The following is a 16,039-nucleotide window of genomic DNA, read 5'->3' as shown; positions in this document are numbered from 1 at the left end:
ACTCGTTCGTAATAAGCGAACAAAAACACCCACGCCAGTATCAAAACACCACCATCTCCCACCCAAAAGCTACTTTGCTGTGCCTTCCTCTTCTTTTTTGGATCCCACCTCTTTCCCTTTTTGAGGACAATTCTTCTTCTTTTCTCCCCTCGCCCTTTCCCTTCTTGTCGCTCTCTCTTCCCCTCCTCCTTCATCCGCCGTCTTCGTCCGTCCGAACTGATCTTTGGACTGCTCGATATCTCAGGGACCTACCCCGGGTATCTACGGACGCGCACTTACACGCAGCTTAGTCTAAAACGAACGGCGATCGCGCCTTCTCGCCTAGGACGAAAAGTCACCCGATTTTTGGTAAACACGCAACTTCCTCAGCTAGCGCATTGGGATTGACTATAAGGTCTCCTGGATTGCGCCTGCCTGCCTTCTCACCATGTCCTTCGTGGGCACTGGCGCTTTCGGCAACTATGACCGATCTGCCCAAACCGGCGGCATGCCTTCACTAGCTAGAGTCGGCACTCACGAGGCCGAGGAGGAACAACCGCATATTACTCACCACACGAGCCACCACCACCACCACCACCACCACGCAGCCGATCACCATCACGAGAATGCCGACTCCGTTGACCCGGAGAAGGAGAAGGCTCAGGGCGATGGCGCCGAGGTGAGCCGCACCCGCACCACCTCCGTCACCGAGGCGGGCGGCGACAACGAGACCTCCCGCAAGGAGGAGAGGGGCAGCACTCCCGAGACCGAGACCAGCGAAGACGATGAGGCCATCGAGGAGGCCCGCCGCAATAGCATGGTCCAGGCTCTGGCCCGCAAGTACACCTCTCAGTCGCAGTATTCTGGCCCCGTGGGCGACAACCCCTTCCAGGCGGCCGCCGAGGATCTCGACAGCCCCCTGAACCCGAACAGCCCGCACTTCAAGGCGCGTGCCTGGGCTCAGTCCATTGTCGACATGGTCTCTACCGAGGGCCACCAGTTCCGCACCACCGGCGTCGCATTCCAGAACATGAACGTCTTCGGCTTCGGCGTCGCTACCGATTATCAGAAGGATGTCGGAAACGTATGGCTCGAGGCTGCCGGCCTTGTTCGTCGTTTGTTTGGCAATGGCAAGCGGAGGATCGATATTCTGCGGTCCTTCGACGGTGTGGTCAACAAAGGCGAGATGCTTGTCGTCCTGGGCCCTCCAGGTTCCGGCTGCAGTACTTTCCTCAAGACAATTGCTGGCGAGACCAATGGTATTTTTGTTGACGATAGCTCCTACTTCAATTACCAAGGTAAGTGTTGTATTCCCAGGACTCCACCATCACATCACATTGCGATTGGCAGTGAGACTGCATTCCTGAGCGCCTCTGCGCAAGCCATGCCGCTCGACCCCGCCAAAAAGACGTCACATTAGGGACACAGGGCGCATGGATATCATGGCTAACACGTTGGCAGGTATGACCGCCAAGGAAATGCACACTCACCACCGTGGTGAAGCCATCTACACAGCTGAGGTCGATGTTCACTTTCCGCAGCTAACCGTGGGCGACACCCTCACCTTTGCCGCCAGGGCGCGCGCTCCGCGCCATCTCCCCGCTGGACTTTCGCACACTGTGTTTTCGAACCATTTGCGAGATGTTGTCATGGCCATGTTCGGCATTTCTCACACAATTAACACCCGCGTCGGTAACGAGTACGTGCGTGGTGTTTCTGGTGGTGAAAGAAAGCGTGTTACCATTGCTGAGGCCGCCTTGTCCGGAGCTCCCCTGCAATGCTGGGATAACTCCACCCGTGGTTTGGACAGTGCAAACGCCATTGAGTTCTGTAAGACTTTGAGACTGCAGACTGAGCTGTTCCACAACACAGCTTGCGTTTCTATCTACCAGGCACCCCAATCTGCTTATGACCTCTTCGACAAGGCCTGTGTCTTGTACGAGGGTCGCCAGATCTTCTTTGGAAGGGCAGATGCGGCCAAGAACTATTTTGTCAACTTGGGTTTCGAGTGCCCGGCTCGAGCTACCACCCCGGATTTCCTGACCTCCATGACCAGTCCCCAGGAGCGCATTGTCCGGGCTGGCTTTGAGACCAAGGCCCCTCGTACCCCTGACGAATTTGCCGCTGCTTGGAAAGCCAGTGCCGAGTACAAGGCGCTGCAGGCGGAGATTGAGGAGTACAAGACCATTCATCCGATTAATGGCCCCGACGCCGAGGCTTTCAGGGCCAGCAAGAAGGCCCAGCAGGCTAGAGGACAACGTCTCAAGTCTCCCTTCACCCTCTCATACGTGCAGCAGATTGAGCTTTGCTTGTGGCGAGGCTGGAGGCGTCTTATCGGTGACCCGAGTTTGACGCTTGGCGCGCTCATCGGTAACTTCGGCATGGCTCTGATCATTGCCAGTGTCTTCTACAATCTCAAGATGACGAGTTCGGCCTTCTTCCAACGAGGTGCCCTTCTTTTCTTCGCTTGTCTCATGAACGCATTCGCTAGCGCTTTGGAAGTAAGTTTCAATTCTCTCCAGCCGAGTGTGCCACTATTGACAGCCGTTTAGATTCTGACCCTCTATGCTCAACGGCCTATTGTTGAGAAACACTCCCGTTACGCCTTGTATCATCCTTCCGCTGAGGCTGTCGCATCGATGCTTTGCGATATGCCGTACAAGGTCCTAAACGCACTGGTTTTCAACATCACTCTGTACTTCATGACTAACTTGCGACGGGAAGCTGGTGCATTCTTCTTCTTCCTGCTGATCTCGTTCTTCACTGTACTAGCTATGTCCATGATCTTCCGAACTATTGCTTCCGCCTCGCGAACGCTCTCGCAAGCCATGGTTCCGGCTGCTATGCTCATCCTGGCTCTGGTCATCTTCACCGGTTTCGTCATCCCGATCGATTACATGCTTGGTTGGTGCCGATGGTTGAATTATCTCGACCCGCTTGCCTATGCATTTGAGGCCCTGATGGTCAATGAGTTCCACAATCGGTCGTACCGGTGTACCGAATATGTTCCCAGCCCCGCCTTATCGGAGTACGCCACTGTTGGCCCATCGAACCGTATTTGCTCTGCCGTCGGCGCTGTCGCTGGATCTGATGTTATTATTGGTGATGACTACATTAACACGGCCTTCCAGTACTACCACGCCCACAAGTGGCGTGATTTCGGTATTCTTATTGTCTTCATGCTTGGCTTCCTCGCCACCTACATGATTGCTGCTGAGCTGGTGTCTGCCAAGAAGTCTAAGGGCGAAGTCTTGGTCTTCCGTCGTGGTCACCGCCCAGCTGCCTTCAAGGAGCGCAAGCAAGACGCGGAATCCGGTCCTGTTGTCAGTGGTCCCGCAGTCGCAGCCGCTGAGAAAACTACGGGAGAAAAGCAGAACGATGCTGCCTTTATCCAAAAGCAAACCAGCGTTTTCCACTGGAACAATGTCTGCTACGATATTAAGATCAAGGGTGAACCTAGGCGTATTTTGGACAACGTTGATGGCTGGGTCAAGCCAGGTACTTTGACAGCTTTGATGGGCGTCTCTGGTGCCGGTAAAACTACTCTACTCGACTGCTTGGCTGACCGTATCAACATGGGTGTCATTACTGGTGAGATGCTTGTTGATGGCCACCAACGTGATACATCCTTCCAGCGGAAGACAGGCTACGTGCAACAGCAAGATCTTCATCTCGAGACCACTACTGTCCGTGAAGCTCTCAACTTCAGCGCTCTCTTGCGCCAGCCGGCCCATGTCCCTCGCGCTGAGAAATTGGCGTATGTCGACGAAGTCATAAAGCTATTGGATATGCAGGAGTACGCCGATGCCGTTGTCGGTGTCCCAGGTGAAGGTCTGAACGTCGAACAAAGGAAGCGCTTGACTATTGGTGTGGAACTGGCTGCGAAGCCTCCTTTGCTGTTGTTTGTAGACGAGCCGACGTCAGGTCTTGACTCCCAGACTTCGTGGGCCATTCTGGACCTCCTCGAGAAGCTCACCAAGAGCGGCCAGGCCATTCTCTGCACTATTCATCAACCTTCCGCTATGCTCTTCCAGCGATTCGACCGCTTGCTCTTCCTGGCTAAAGGTGGAAAGACTGTTTACTTCGGCGACATTGGCGAGAATTCCAAGACAATGACCAGCTATTTCGAACGCAATGGTGGATTCCCCTGCCCTCACGACGCCAATCCCGCCGAGTGGATGCTTGAGGTTATTGGCGCGGCACCCGGCTCAACTACAGATATTGATTGGTTCGAAACTTGGAGAGAAAGTCCCGAGTACAGCTCTATTCAGGGCGAATTGCAACGCTTGAAGGATGACCGAAAGGAGATGAGACCTACCACAGAAGACAAGGGCAGTTACAACGAGTTTGCTGCTAGCCTGCCCAGCCAACTATTTGAGGTCACTCATCGTGTCTTCCAGCAATATTGGCGAACACCTTCTTACATCTACTCCAAGGCTGCTCTCTGTACTCTTGTGGCGCTCTTCATTGGATTCGTCTTCTTCAAGGCCCCAAACACCATCCAAGGATTACAGAACCAAATGTTTGCCATCTTCAATTTGCTCACAGTCTTCGGCCAGCTCGTCCAACAAACCATGCCGCACTTCGTCATTCAACGATCACTATACGAAGTACGTGAGAGACCCTCTAAGGTTTACAGCTGGAAGATCTTCATGCTCAGTCAAATCATCGTGGAGTTACCCTGGAATACGCTCATGGCAGTCATCATGTATGTCTGCTGGTACTACCCTGTCGGCTTGTACCGCAATGCCGAGCCTGCCGACCAGGTTACTGAGCGTGGCGCTCTTATGTTCTTGCTCCTCCTTGCCTTCCTGCTCTTCACGTCTACCTTCACCGATATGATCATCGCTGGTTTTGAGACTGCTGAGGCTGGTGGAAACATTGCCAACTTGCTGTTCATGCTTTGCTTGATTTTCTGTGGTGTTCTCGCCAGTCCCGATACGCTCCCAGGATTCTGGATCTTCATGTATCGCGTCAGCCCCTTCTCGTATCTTGTATCCGCCATGTTAGCGACTGCCGTTGCGAATACAGAGGTTACATGTGCCGCCAACGAATTCTTGAAATTTGATCCTGTTTCGGGAACTTGCGCCGAGTACATGAGCACCTACATCGCCAAGGCCGGTGGCTACCTGACAAACCCTAACGCCACCGAGGCCTGCAACTACTGCTCCGTCAAGGAAACTAACGTTTACCTTGTGGGTGTGAGAGCGGAATACCAGTACCGCTGGAGAAATTTTGGTATCTTCTGGGTCTTCATCATCTTCAACATCTTTGGTGCTCTGTTCGTCTACTGGCTCGCTAGAGTGCCCAAGGGCAAGAAGAAGAAGGCTGACTAGATAAATCGCGCTCGAAACGGCCGATTGCATGAGAAAGAGGTGGCAGAAAGCTGGAAAACATTCATTTATTTCAGCTTCATTTTTCCTTATTGTCACATATGGAGTCCTGTATCTGCATTCCTCCGGGATATTTTGTACATTCCCTAATAGAGCTGGGTTGGTAGAAAACGGGGAGGGTTCATTGTAGATATAGACAGGTGTCTGGATCTTAGATGTAAATACCTACACAGTTAATGATAGTAGTACCAAAACATTTCCGGTTGCACAGGTCATTTTTGGTTTCTTTCGGATAAGGTACCCCGCCAAGAGTTTCTTTAATGCAGCCCTATGGGAATGGGCCTATCTTTAGACTGGGGGTGACATGTCGGTGGAGCACTGTCTGTGACTTGAATCCAGCAGCTTGGCCATCGAGATAGTAAGTAGAGACAAAATAACCTATCCAGGTAATTCAAGAAAGCTGCAGTCAGTTGGTGTTGGTTGTTTGGTTTCTGATTACTCTGATTTCTCTTGAGAACCCCGAGTTTCCTTACAAGTGTAGTAAGATAAGCTTTCGTATTGCAGACTTGGTGTTCAGTGCGAGAGACCGAGCCGGGAATACTACTCGCCGGGCTGACGACTCTAATGCACAGAGAGTCACATGGGTGGGGGTGTTTGTGTTGTTTTGTCGATAGTCTAAGTACTTAAGATCTCTGCTCTCAACTATACGTTACGGGCTGCCTCTCGTTCCCCCGCCATTTTTGCGCGCATTTTGAAGACATTTATCGTCTTGGGCGAAATATGCCTCTTCCTCCCGATCCTGTTGAGATCCGAGGTGGGTGCAACTGCGGAGCCATCAGGTACAAGATCAAGGTGCCGGCTTTTGACGAGCGGCCAATTCACTTCACTTTCCCATCTGCTGCCAAGGCGGACCCTGCCACGCCGCGGCTGCCTCTTATCGCGACGGACCTGTGCAACGACTGCCGGTCCGCGACGTCCTCTATCTTGCCGACCTGGATCCTGTGTCCGGGCGACTTCTTCACTATTTCATGTCTGCCCAAGTCTACCGGCGATGACGGCGCGCCGCCGGCACAGCTGCACAAGCGGCCGCTGGTGAACCGCGCCGTCGTAGCCAGCGACGACAGCGGCAGGCCGGCGTTCGTCCCGGCGTATGAGATGCTGCGCGGGGGGCGTCCGTCGCAGGACACGTGGCTGCAGCTGTACGTCTCGACGGACGAGGAGACGAACCACAAGACGGGGCGCGACTCGTTCCGCAGCTTCTGCGGGCGGTGCGGGACCAACATCGCCTACACGGTGGCGCCCATGCCGCCGGGGATGCCGGACAGTAAGCAACTTTTGGAGTTTATTTTCACCTCTTTTAGCCATGTTTGGTGTAATGGAGACAAAGCCACCGTCCTAATGTGGGCGGCCACTCCCGGAACATCCCTTTTCAAGCCCTTTCAAGCCTTTCCCTACTCTTTCACTGTCCTCAAAAGGCAATTACTGACTCCCGATGTTGCAGTGATCGATGTCATTCTGGGGGCGGTAGACCGCGAGCTGCTGGAGCAGGACTGGATGCGGCCGGAGCGGCACCTCTGGTGGCGGTATGGTGTCCCGTGGGTGCAGGATCTCTTGATGGGTGGGCTGCCGGCGCCGAGGCACCCGATCTATAGTGTTCATGATGTCGTGCAGGATGAGTTCAAGTTATGACAGCGTCAGCGGTCTTGACGGGGGGTTTGTCTGGTAAGGACAGGGCTGCGTAAAGGGATGAGCGTTAGTTGTGGTATGGTTTTGATTTATCGTCCTAAATAATACATTGGATGCTTCTCTATCACTATGCACAAAAAGCCGGAGTCTTGAAGCTTGACTTTGGAGTTTTATTGCTTTTCAAACACAGGCATGTAGTTGAGCGGACATGCTATAGTGAGGCTCCCTTCCAGGATCTTGGCGCCAAGATTGCCATCTGCCCCCAATTGCCGCCACCTGGACCCCTGAGGGAAGTATACAGTCCGCTCTCGCTGTCCAGCCTTGAGGATGGGCGTCACCAGATACTTCGGCCCGAACATGTACTGGTCGTCAATCCTCCACGCCTTTTCGTCCGCAGGAAAGTCATAAAAGAGCGGTCTCATGACCGGATCGCCGTGGACATGTGCGGTGTGCATCAGCTCGCGTACATAGTCGCGCAACTTCTCCCTCAGGGCGAGATATGTCTTGCAAATCTGATAGATCTCTTCGCCGTACGACCATACTTCGTTAGCAGCCCCAGAGAGGCAATGACTTCCTCCGGTTGGGCCATGTCTCGGTTGTTTGGGTTCCCTGTCTCCATGTAGTCTGAAGACAGGGCAGAACGCACCCCATTGGAACCACCGAGCGAAAAGCTCCCGGAACTCTGGGTCGTTCGGATCACCGCCGTGAAAGCCTCCTATGTCTGTCGTCCACCATGGGACTCCGCTCAGCCCGACGTTGAGACCGGCGGACAACTGATCGCGGAAGCTACTCCAGGAGCTGGCTATGTCGCCGGACCACAGAAGGGCGCCGTATTTCTGAATGCCTGGCCAGCCGCACCTGATCAGGTTGACTACTTTATCCTGACCTGCCTGCTTTTGGCCCTCGTAGAAGGCGCGGGCGTAGTCTACAGGGAATGAGTTGCCAATCATCAAGTTCGGCCCGCGGTGGTATCGATATATATCGAAATCGTATATCTAGTTTCCCTATGTCAGTCTTTAGACTTCTGGAAAACCGAGACCATGTCGCCAAAATATCTTTGCGACTTACCGAATACTCTGGTTCTGCCTCATCAAGCCAGAAAACCTTGACGCCCTTATCGTAGTAGTGTGCTTTTGCTTTCTTCCACACATACTTCCTCGCCTCTGGATTCGTTGCGTCGAAGTGAACAGTGCCTCCTTGCCATTCGACTGAGGCTCGCCAACTTCGATCCTGACGGATGAGGAGTCCCTTCGATAACATTTCGTTCCAGTTCTCGGACTCCCTATCTACGGTTGGCCATATTGATACCATAAGCTCAATCCCGAGAGACTTCAGCTCTGCGATCATAGCATCTACACCTTTCTGTCAGTATTGTACCTCGAAATCTTGTCAGGGGTACACCTACCAGGATCCGGCCAGAAAGTGGGGTCGAACTTCCATTCACCCTCCTTTGGCCAATGGAAGAAGTCTACCAGGGATGCTGTCACGCCTAATCAAGACTGGATCGTCAGCCCTCATCCTTGCTGCAAGGGACTGTACATAGCAGGAGGTGGTTCATTCCATAGTTGGAAATTTTTGCCCACTATCGGGAAGTACGTCACGCGAATGCTGAAAGGCCAGTTGACGCCAGAACAAGCGCGGAAATGGGCTTGGAATCGCAAGGATGAAGGCGCAGCTTGTGTGATGTATATCCCACAGAATGATTTGGAGGACTTCATTGAGGCTTGAAAAATTGGCATTCCATCATGTGTACTTGCAGCTTGAGCAAAGGACATAAAACACGCTTCAATCAATGCCTTCCACATTACAATAACCTAATGATCTATGACCATCCATCCGAACAGAAACGTTCACCCCGCTCTACTCACTGATCTTGCTCTATTAGTACTCTCACGATTTCCTTGTAAGCTTGCATGGTAAGGCGGATCTTCTGCCAGTCCGTCCTGTTGGGCTGCGAACTTGTTTTGGCCATCACGACCCGATTCTTGTAATCCACTAACAGAAGTTGTCCATTGGTTCCGGATGACATCAAGAAGCGGCTGTCTTGGTCCACAATCCAATAGGACCGGTATGCGACGGAGTCGAAAATGCTCTCATATTCTTTCTTCTCCGAGCCAGCGGCAAATGCGGCCTGGGACCCATTATTCAAGATATCCTCGATCCAACGCTGTGGGATATACCTTGACCATTGTCAAGGATCACCTGACCAAGGCGAGCAATGTCGCGAACAGAAGCGCATATTCCGGCCGCAGCCCGAGCATTGCCGTTACGGTCCACTGTAATATAGGCAGCGCTTTCGGCTCCCATCGGTTGCCAGATGGCTTCACTGAGTAACTCGGCGAGCTTCTTGCCCCCCGCTCGTTCGATGACCCAGCCCAGAAGGTCGGCGTTTGGAGAAATGTATTGGAATGGCGGACCATCCAGTCCATCTCCAGGCGCAGACGGTGAGGACTGTATGGTGGGAATGTATTTATGTAGATCTGTTGGCTCTTCATCCGGCTTCAGTGGATACAACCCTGTAGCCTTGCGATATTCTGGTGATGCGTCATCGTGCTCGACGACAGATCTCATGTCCAGCAATTGCTGAACCGTCACATTTTCATACGCAGATCCCTTGACTTCCGGAACATATGAGAAGACTGAATTGTTCACATCCAATTTGCCTTCTTCTACAAGGATGCCACAGAGAAGACCAATGACCGATTTTGATACCGAAAACAATGCGTGGATGGATGTTTCAGTATTAGTCCGACCGTAATGCTCACAAACGACAGCACCATCCTTGAGCACGACAAGGCCGTCCGTCTCGGATTGCGAAAGGAAAGATGGTAAATCCAAGGTTGATTTGTCTGGTAGAGTAAGCCGGAAGTCCTCCAAACTGCACGACTCAGATCTCAGAGTGGTCACTTCAGGACCTTTACTGATCGGATCTGTTTGAACGATCTTGCTAACATTCTGAAACCCCCAAATGTTGTGATTCGGCTCGCGCCAGTTGGAAATATCCACAGGCATACTGTTTTTTTTTTTGTAGCACCAAGATGAATATGCTAACAAGTTCGTCTTTGATTTGAAGAAAAAAGCTCAGCTGAGTTCCCCGCCGACTTGGTCGTGAAAAAACGTTCCTGACAGCAAGGCACGGAAAAGAAGTTGTTCTAGTGCCGAACCATCTTGTCCTTAGTGCTTGGTGAACGACGTTGACAATGTGGCATGCTAATGGACATTTTGTCAAGTTTCTGAGCGCAATAGAGTCTTGAGAAAGAGTGGAATTGATCTGTCTAAGTAACTGCTTTCTCAGAGGGCAATATCTATACAGAACGCTATATAATTGACCAATCAGGGGGGTCTGCCCGAATGCCTTCGGCCAGATCTGCAGTTTGCTAATAGTGCTGTTGCCAACTCACTGAGATGGCTCTTTCTCCTGCAGTTTGACAATAAATCACTGAAAATTGGCGATGTGGCCTACAGGCTAATTCGCCGAAGTCACCGGTCACATTTGACACATTAGACAGCAGCATTAGACAGTCGCGGACACAAGGTTGGGCTTGAGTTCCTAACCACAATGATCTTCCTAAAGATTTAGAAAATCAGAACATACAGAACTTTGGTGCAACTCTTGTGGTCTGGCCTTTTTTTTTTTTCTTTCTTTTTTTTTTCCCCATTGCTACGAAATACATCAGAACTTAAGACACTATGGATAAAAACTGCTCCTATCTTATTAGACAGATAGTGTGCGACACATGCGGCGTGTCAGATAATGAGGGAACACAAACGGAGCCCGGCAGGTATCGTACGATATATAGCGAGAGGACGTGCATATGGCAGAGCGACGAATAATGCATGGAATCCTCGTTGAAGTGGCATGTACTGGCAGAAAAGGACCCTGTGTGTCTATTTGGAGTCGGGATTGCCCGAAACGACTGCCTGTTAGAGCTCTCGCAAAGAGTTGATAGCTGTCAGTTCGCCTTTCATGGCACTGCCAACTCGACTAAACCGTGTTCGTAGGCCATCTGTGCTACCCCGTGCGTGCCCAAGATTTGGACATACTACGCCACTATCAGACGGAAGACTGTAGGTTACACTTAGGGTGGCTTGTGCAAAAGAAGGCGGAAGACTGGTGCCTCTGCTGACTGATCTCCTAAGGACCAAGAAAAGAACAAGGTTCAATCCCTCCGCAAGCAAGCCCAGGCCGATCAGGCTTTACTTATACAAGGCCAGCAGGATCTCGGCAAGAGAGGGGGGAGAAGGGAAAGCGGGGATCGTCCTCAACAACGAACAAACCGAAGAAATGACGGAATCAAGGCGTGGGCTTTGGCTGCATGTTGGATGCCTACTTCTCATTTCATCTGCAAATCCATTGGTGGGACAGATACTGTACGAGGATCAAGTGAGTGCTGATTGCTAGATTAGGTGGTATGGGAAGGGCGAGGATGGGTAACCCCTAGCCTTTGTCATATTAGCCTTATTGAATTACTTTTCGTTGTTACACAAGATTACATTCCTAACCATGTGTGGCGCACTTATTTTGGATTGTAAGACAAGCCCTGTGGTGGTCCGACATTGTCGCAGCCATTAAAGCAATTCGTGTGCACTGCCTATATATCACACGCGATCGAGTCTAGGTCGTGCCGAATCTTGGAACTCTCTCACATGTTACTATGGAGGGCTTGAGGCGTTCGACCAATCCGAGATCTGTTGTGCTGACACTTTAGGCAAACACCCGAATGCAGGGCCACCAAAAGCGTTATTCACAGAGTTTCAAGAAGATAGTGGATGAGCCATAGAATAATAGAACAGATTGTGGTACGAGGTAGATTGATGTAAAAATATTGATCATGTTTTGTATGAACTGCTTAATGCGTATTACCCACTGCATTGTCCCTGAAACTCGCCAATGAATAAGGCTGTTGTTTCCATTGTGAAACTCTGGTAAATATGCGTGATCCTCAGACAACAGAGGTTGCCATTGTAGTAGACAGAGGGACATGAGCATGTACCTTTCGTCCGCCCCCCAGGATGGGCCCCAGCAGCCCACCTGATGAAGATGCGGTCTGGGCAGCGCCTGAAGAAGTCGCACCCCCACCGCCGCCAAGAAGCGATGACAGGAGTCCGCCAAGGCCGTCTCCAGATTCTGAATTCTGTGGAGGTGAAGCTTGGCTTGATCCACCATTGGCTGTTGTACTCTGCGCCTGTGACGGCTGTTCAGAAGCACTGGTCTGACCAGTTCCGCCTGTTGTGAGAGTCAGAACTGTAGTAATCACAATGGTTCCTCCAGCCGGAGCAGCCGAAGACGATGCAGCGGTCGTTCCCGCCGCCGAAGACTGCGGTGCAGAGTTCGTGCTGGCAGCTGCGCTGCTTGAAGGCGAAGCTTGACTGGCAGCGGCGGAGCTCCCCCGTGACGGCTGGCTTGTTGGACTGGCCGCTGAGGAGCCTACCAAAGACGGGTTCGCAGAGAGAATGCTGCTTAGAATGCTCGAGAGCCAGGCACTACCAGATGCAGGGAGGCCCGGTGCAGTCTGTGATGAAGCGCTTGAAGTTGGTGCCGGGCTTGGGCCGGAAGACGGGCTTTCGGCCGAGGAGCTAGACGACTGCTGAGATGCTGAGCTCGGAGCTGACTGCGAAGCCGACGCTGAGTTTGGAATAGAACTGGCTGGTGCAGAACTCGCTGGAGCAGAGCTGATGGATGATGGAGCTGGCTGTTGACCTGATGTGCTATTCTGTGAACCGGGCCCAATGATCGTCTCTATTATTGTTGTTCGGATTGTAGTAAATTGTCCTGTCTGTGACGCGCTGCTAGGTGCTGAACTTGTACTCGGTGCATCTGGTGAAGACCCTGCATTGCTTGAGGATGCCGACTGTGATGTTGCCTGTGGTGGTGGAGATGGCGAGATGTCTGAGAAACTCATGCTGGACATTGATATGCTTGAAAATGATAGACTGCTTGTTGGCTCGGCAGCTTGCCGGTCTTTCAATACTCCATGTCGAAGACCTGATGGTTCCACCTTCACTGCACAGATATGTCAACTTTCGGCGCACGCGTTGGGAAGGAAGCTTGGACTCACCTGCCCACTGTGAGAGTAGTATCGCGTGGCTCAAAAATAAGCGCTTCATTATGATCTCTGTTTAAGTAACGGCCAGGTGCCATCCACACGTTACAGTTGTCTGAGCTTGCCAGATAATCAGAAGTCTATATAGTCATCAAGCACCCTTCCACCATACGATCTTGCATCGTCTTTCATGATTTCACAGACCTACTGCTACCGGCTCAATTTATGAATGCCTTCACCTAGCACCGCGCAAATGAGGTCTCTCGAATTTGACCAAGCACTGTTCGGCCGTTCATAGAATAGCCTTGGATTCCTAAAATATTTTGACTACTATGACGTTGCTGCTACAAAACATGAACCCTATTGGACACATGATCTACGTTTCCTTTACCTAGACGTCAGTAATATGCAGGTACGGGCTGCAGAATGACTGTTTCACGACCAGAGTCGCGGGTCCGGCACCCCAGATAGCAATTCAATGCATTGTCGACTCAGATTAGGCATTACCAACTTCTGCACCAATTAATTTAGAGCGGAACTGGCATGGTTTAACCGAGACGCTGTTTTACCCTGTACAGCTTTGCCATGTCAGATTTACACGTCAATGGTCTACTTAAGGCTATTCGCAATTGTGACGTCGGTGACTTATCTCTTGCTTTCTGAATTGGAGGAAACGCCACTCTGGAAGAGGAGTGCAAGGCTAAACTTTTCTAACTCCTCTTCAGCCGCCTAGTCCAATCCTTGTTGTAGAGTCCGTATTCTCGCTCGTTCTCGTCGCCAATTCTTAAACCAAGGCCACCAACTCCACACTCTCGCTCGCTCTTCTTCTGCACGGAGTGTATCTCGTTTGTCAACCTCGGGAAGACATTCAAGGCATTATTTCTTCCAATGTCTACAAGGTCTCGACTATTTAAGGGAACGTGCTCATCGTACCAAACACATCCATTTGGAATACTCTCAAAGGGGTAGTCGATCGAGAACATAATGCTTTGACTTCCAATCTCCTGCATGGCACACATAAGGGCGGGCGTTGAAAAGTGACCAGACGTCGTAATGAACAGTTGGGTGCCGAAATAATCACGGACGAGCCTGTCCTTTCGCATAGACATAGTAGGAAACCTAGCTCTATTGAGCTTATGGTCAATACGATATAGGTCGTAAGGACTACAATCTCAGTATTAGTAGAACGTATGTATCAATAATCATCGCGATGAGCGAGATGTCACGTTTGATATCACGTACATATGCTCTCCCATATGACCGATGACCAACTTGAGTTTCGGAAATCGATCGAGTACGCCGGCGGTCACAATCCCTAGAACATGCATACCAATCCGGTGGGCATAGCCTAAAGCAGAAAATTCCAGCCATGGCCGGCCCTTCCACATCTGGTCATGTATTAAGGGAGTAGCTGCGCGCGGGTGCAGATAGACTGGACAATCAAGCTCTTCTGCTGCTTTCCAGAAGGCATCGTAGATAGGTTGGTCGAAAAAGAGCATAGTGTTACCATCATCGGCACTTTGATAGTCATTCACAATACAGCCGACAAAGCCCTGCTTTTCAAGAAAGCAACGCCGCAGCTCAGCACCTGCCTGTACCGGATCGTGCATGCTCACGGAAGCTAGGCCAGCAAACCTTTTCGAGTTACGCATCACCTCCTCAGACAAGCGATCATTTGCCAAAGTTGCAAGCTTAGCGGCCGATTCTGGGTTTGTCTGCCCTTGCGGTCCTGGTGATGATAGGGATAGTACCATCATCTCAACACCGTTCTCGTCCATCTGCGTCAAACGAGTGCCATATACATCAAGGAGGTTGGCAATCAAATCCCCTCCGATAACCCCCTTTGGCGCGAGAGTAGAAACATCGTACGCTTCGAAGTTCTCTGGTATTGCCCAGGCTTCTTCCAATGCTATCTTCCCATACATATTTGAGCGGTATTAACGGCATTCACGATGTGAAGTGTAACAACATTGACTGTTCGTTGAATCCTCCTGTGATGTACAGTCTAATCAGCCAGACGGGGCTCTCAGGTCTCGTTCGATCGTCGTATCGTCTTGAGGAGAAACACAGCGTCAGAAGTTAGCGCCAAAGCCACCATTTTGTAGCAATGATTCTAGTAAGCGACAATCTCATCACGGCCCATGGGTCAGCGGGCATAAATCTGCACTCCACACTACGTTTGACTTCCCCGCATCTTCGATGTCGCCGTGAAGCACTCGGGTGAAAATACTCCCCTTCACTTCTGTCTACAATTGATGCAATTGGCTCATTAATTTTAAGTCTTCAAGTGCCGAGTGTGAGCTAAGTTGAAATCTCCGACGATATGTTTCTTAAAGCTTAGAGCAATCAGCAGTCACCTTATTCGACTGTCGAAATCCGGCCGTAGGCGTATAGAGCCATAACAAATCAATTGAAGAGAATAGACCATTTTGATACTCCCCTGAAGAATGAGGGGATGTGCGAACGAGGGCGGTACAGTGGAATTGCCCATACAATTCATCAGAATCTCAAGAAAACCGATTTGATCACCCGAGTCAGTGAATTGGACCTCCCATTGCCCTGGATGGCTTTCACCTCTCGTTGAGAACTCCTGCAATCGCCGCAGGAACTCGCCTAGCGTGGCCACAAAAGCAGAGTTCCTCGGATCATTCTCAGGTCGGAATGTCTGGTAGCCCTCAGATATTTCAGATATTGGGGTCCCCTGAAATATCAAAAAACAATTGTCTCTAATGGGGGCAGGTAATAGCATATCCAGTATCTTGCTCGTTTCCATGGCGCTTTCGGAAACTAATTTTCTTAGAGCTGCCATCCATACAGGGACTTGCAATGTAGTAGTTTCTAGGTCGATGAAGCACCCATCATTGTGGAAATTGCATCGTTGGCTTACGGTCATTAGATCAGAGAATGTGTGACAGAATGAGAGCCCCGCTAAGTAAGTAGTAAGCTCCCCAAGCCCTGACAGGGGTCTACACAGCATATATATATAGGTGTGCAAGC

General features: G+C 51.1%; 2 protein-coding genes across 2 annotated transcripts; both read left to right on the top strand.

The window, feature by feature from the left end:
* Positions 1-427: 427 nt before the first annotated feature.
* Positions 428-5,315, top strand: UCRPA7_5239 (putative abc transporter cdr4 protein; the record flags this gene model as incomplete). Its single annotated transcript, XM_007917786.1, has 3 exons — positions 428-1,277; positions 1,441-2,480; positions 2,532-5,315. 3 exons carry the CDS (start codon positions 428-430, stop codon positions 5,313-5,315), a joined length of 4,674 nt encoding a protein of 1,557 aa, XP_007915977.1.
* Positions 5,316-6,092: 777 nt separating this feature from the next.
* On the top strand, positions 6,093-7,001 carry UCRPA7_5238 (hypothetical protein; the record flags this gene model as incomplete). Its single annotated transcript, XM_007917785.1, has 1 exon — positions 6,093-7,001. The coding sequence occupies one exon, from the start codon at positions 6,093-6,095 to the stop codon at positions 6,999-7,001; it is 909 nt and encodes a 302-aa protein (XP_007915976.1).
* Positions 7,002-16,039: the final 9,038 nt, after the last annotated feature.

This window comes from Phaeoacremonium minimum (genome assembly GCF_000392275.1).
Source record: "Phaeoacremonium minimum UCRPA7 unplaced genomic scaffold PA7_03_scaffold_408, whole genome shotgun sequence".
Taxonomy (NCBI): Eukaryota; Fungi; Ascomycota; class Sordariomycetes; order Togniniales; family Togniniaceae; genus Phaeoacremonium; species Phaeoacremonium minimum.
Note: the sequence above shows the minus strand (reverse complement) of the source record. Positions and strands in the feature narration are given on the sequence as shown.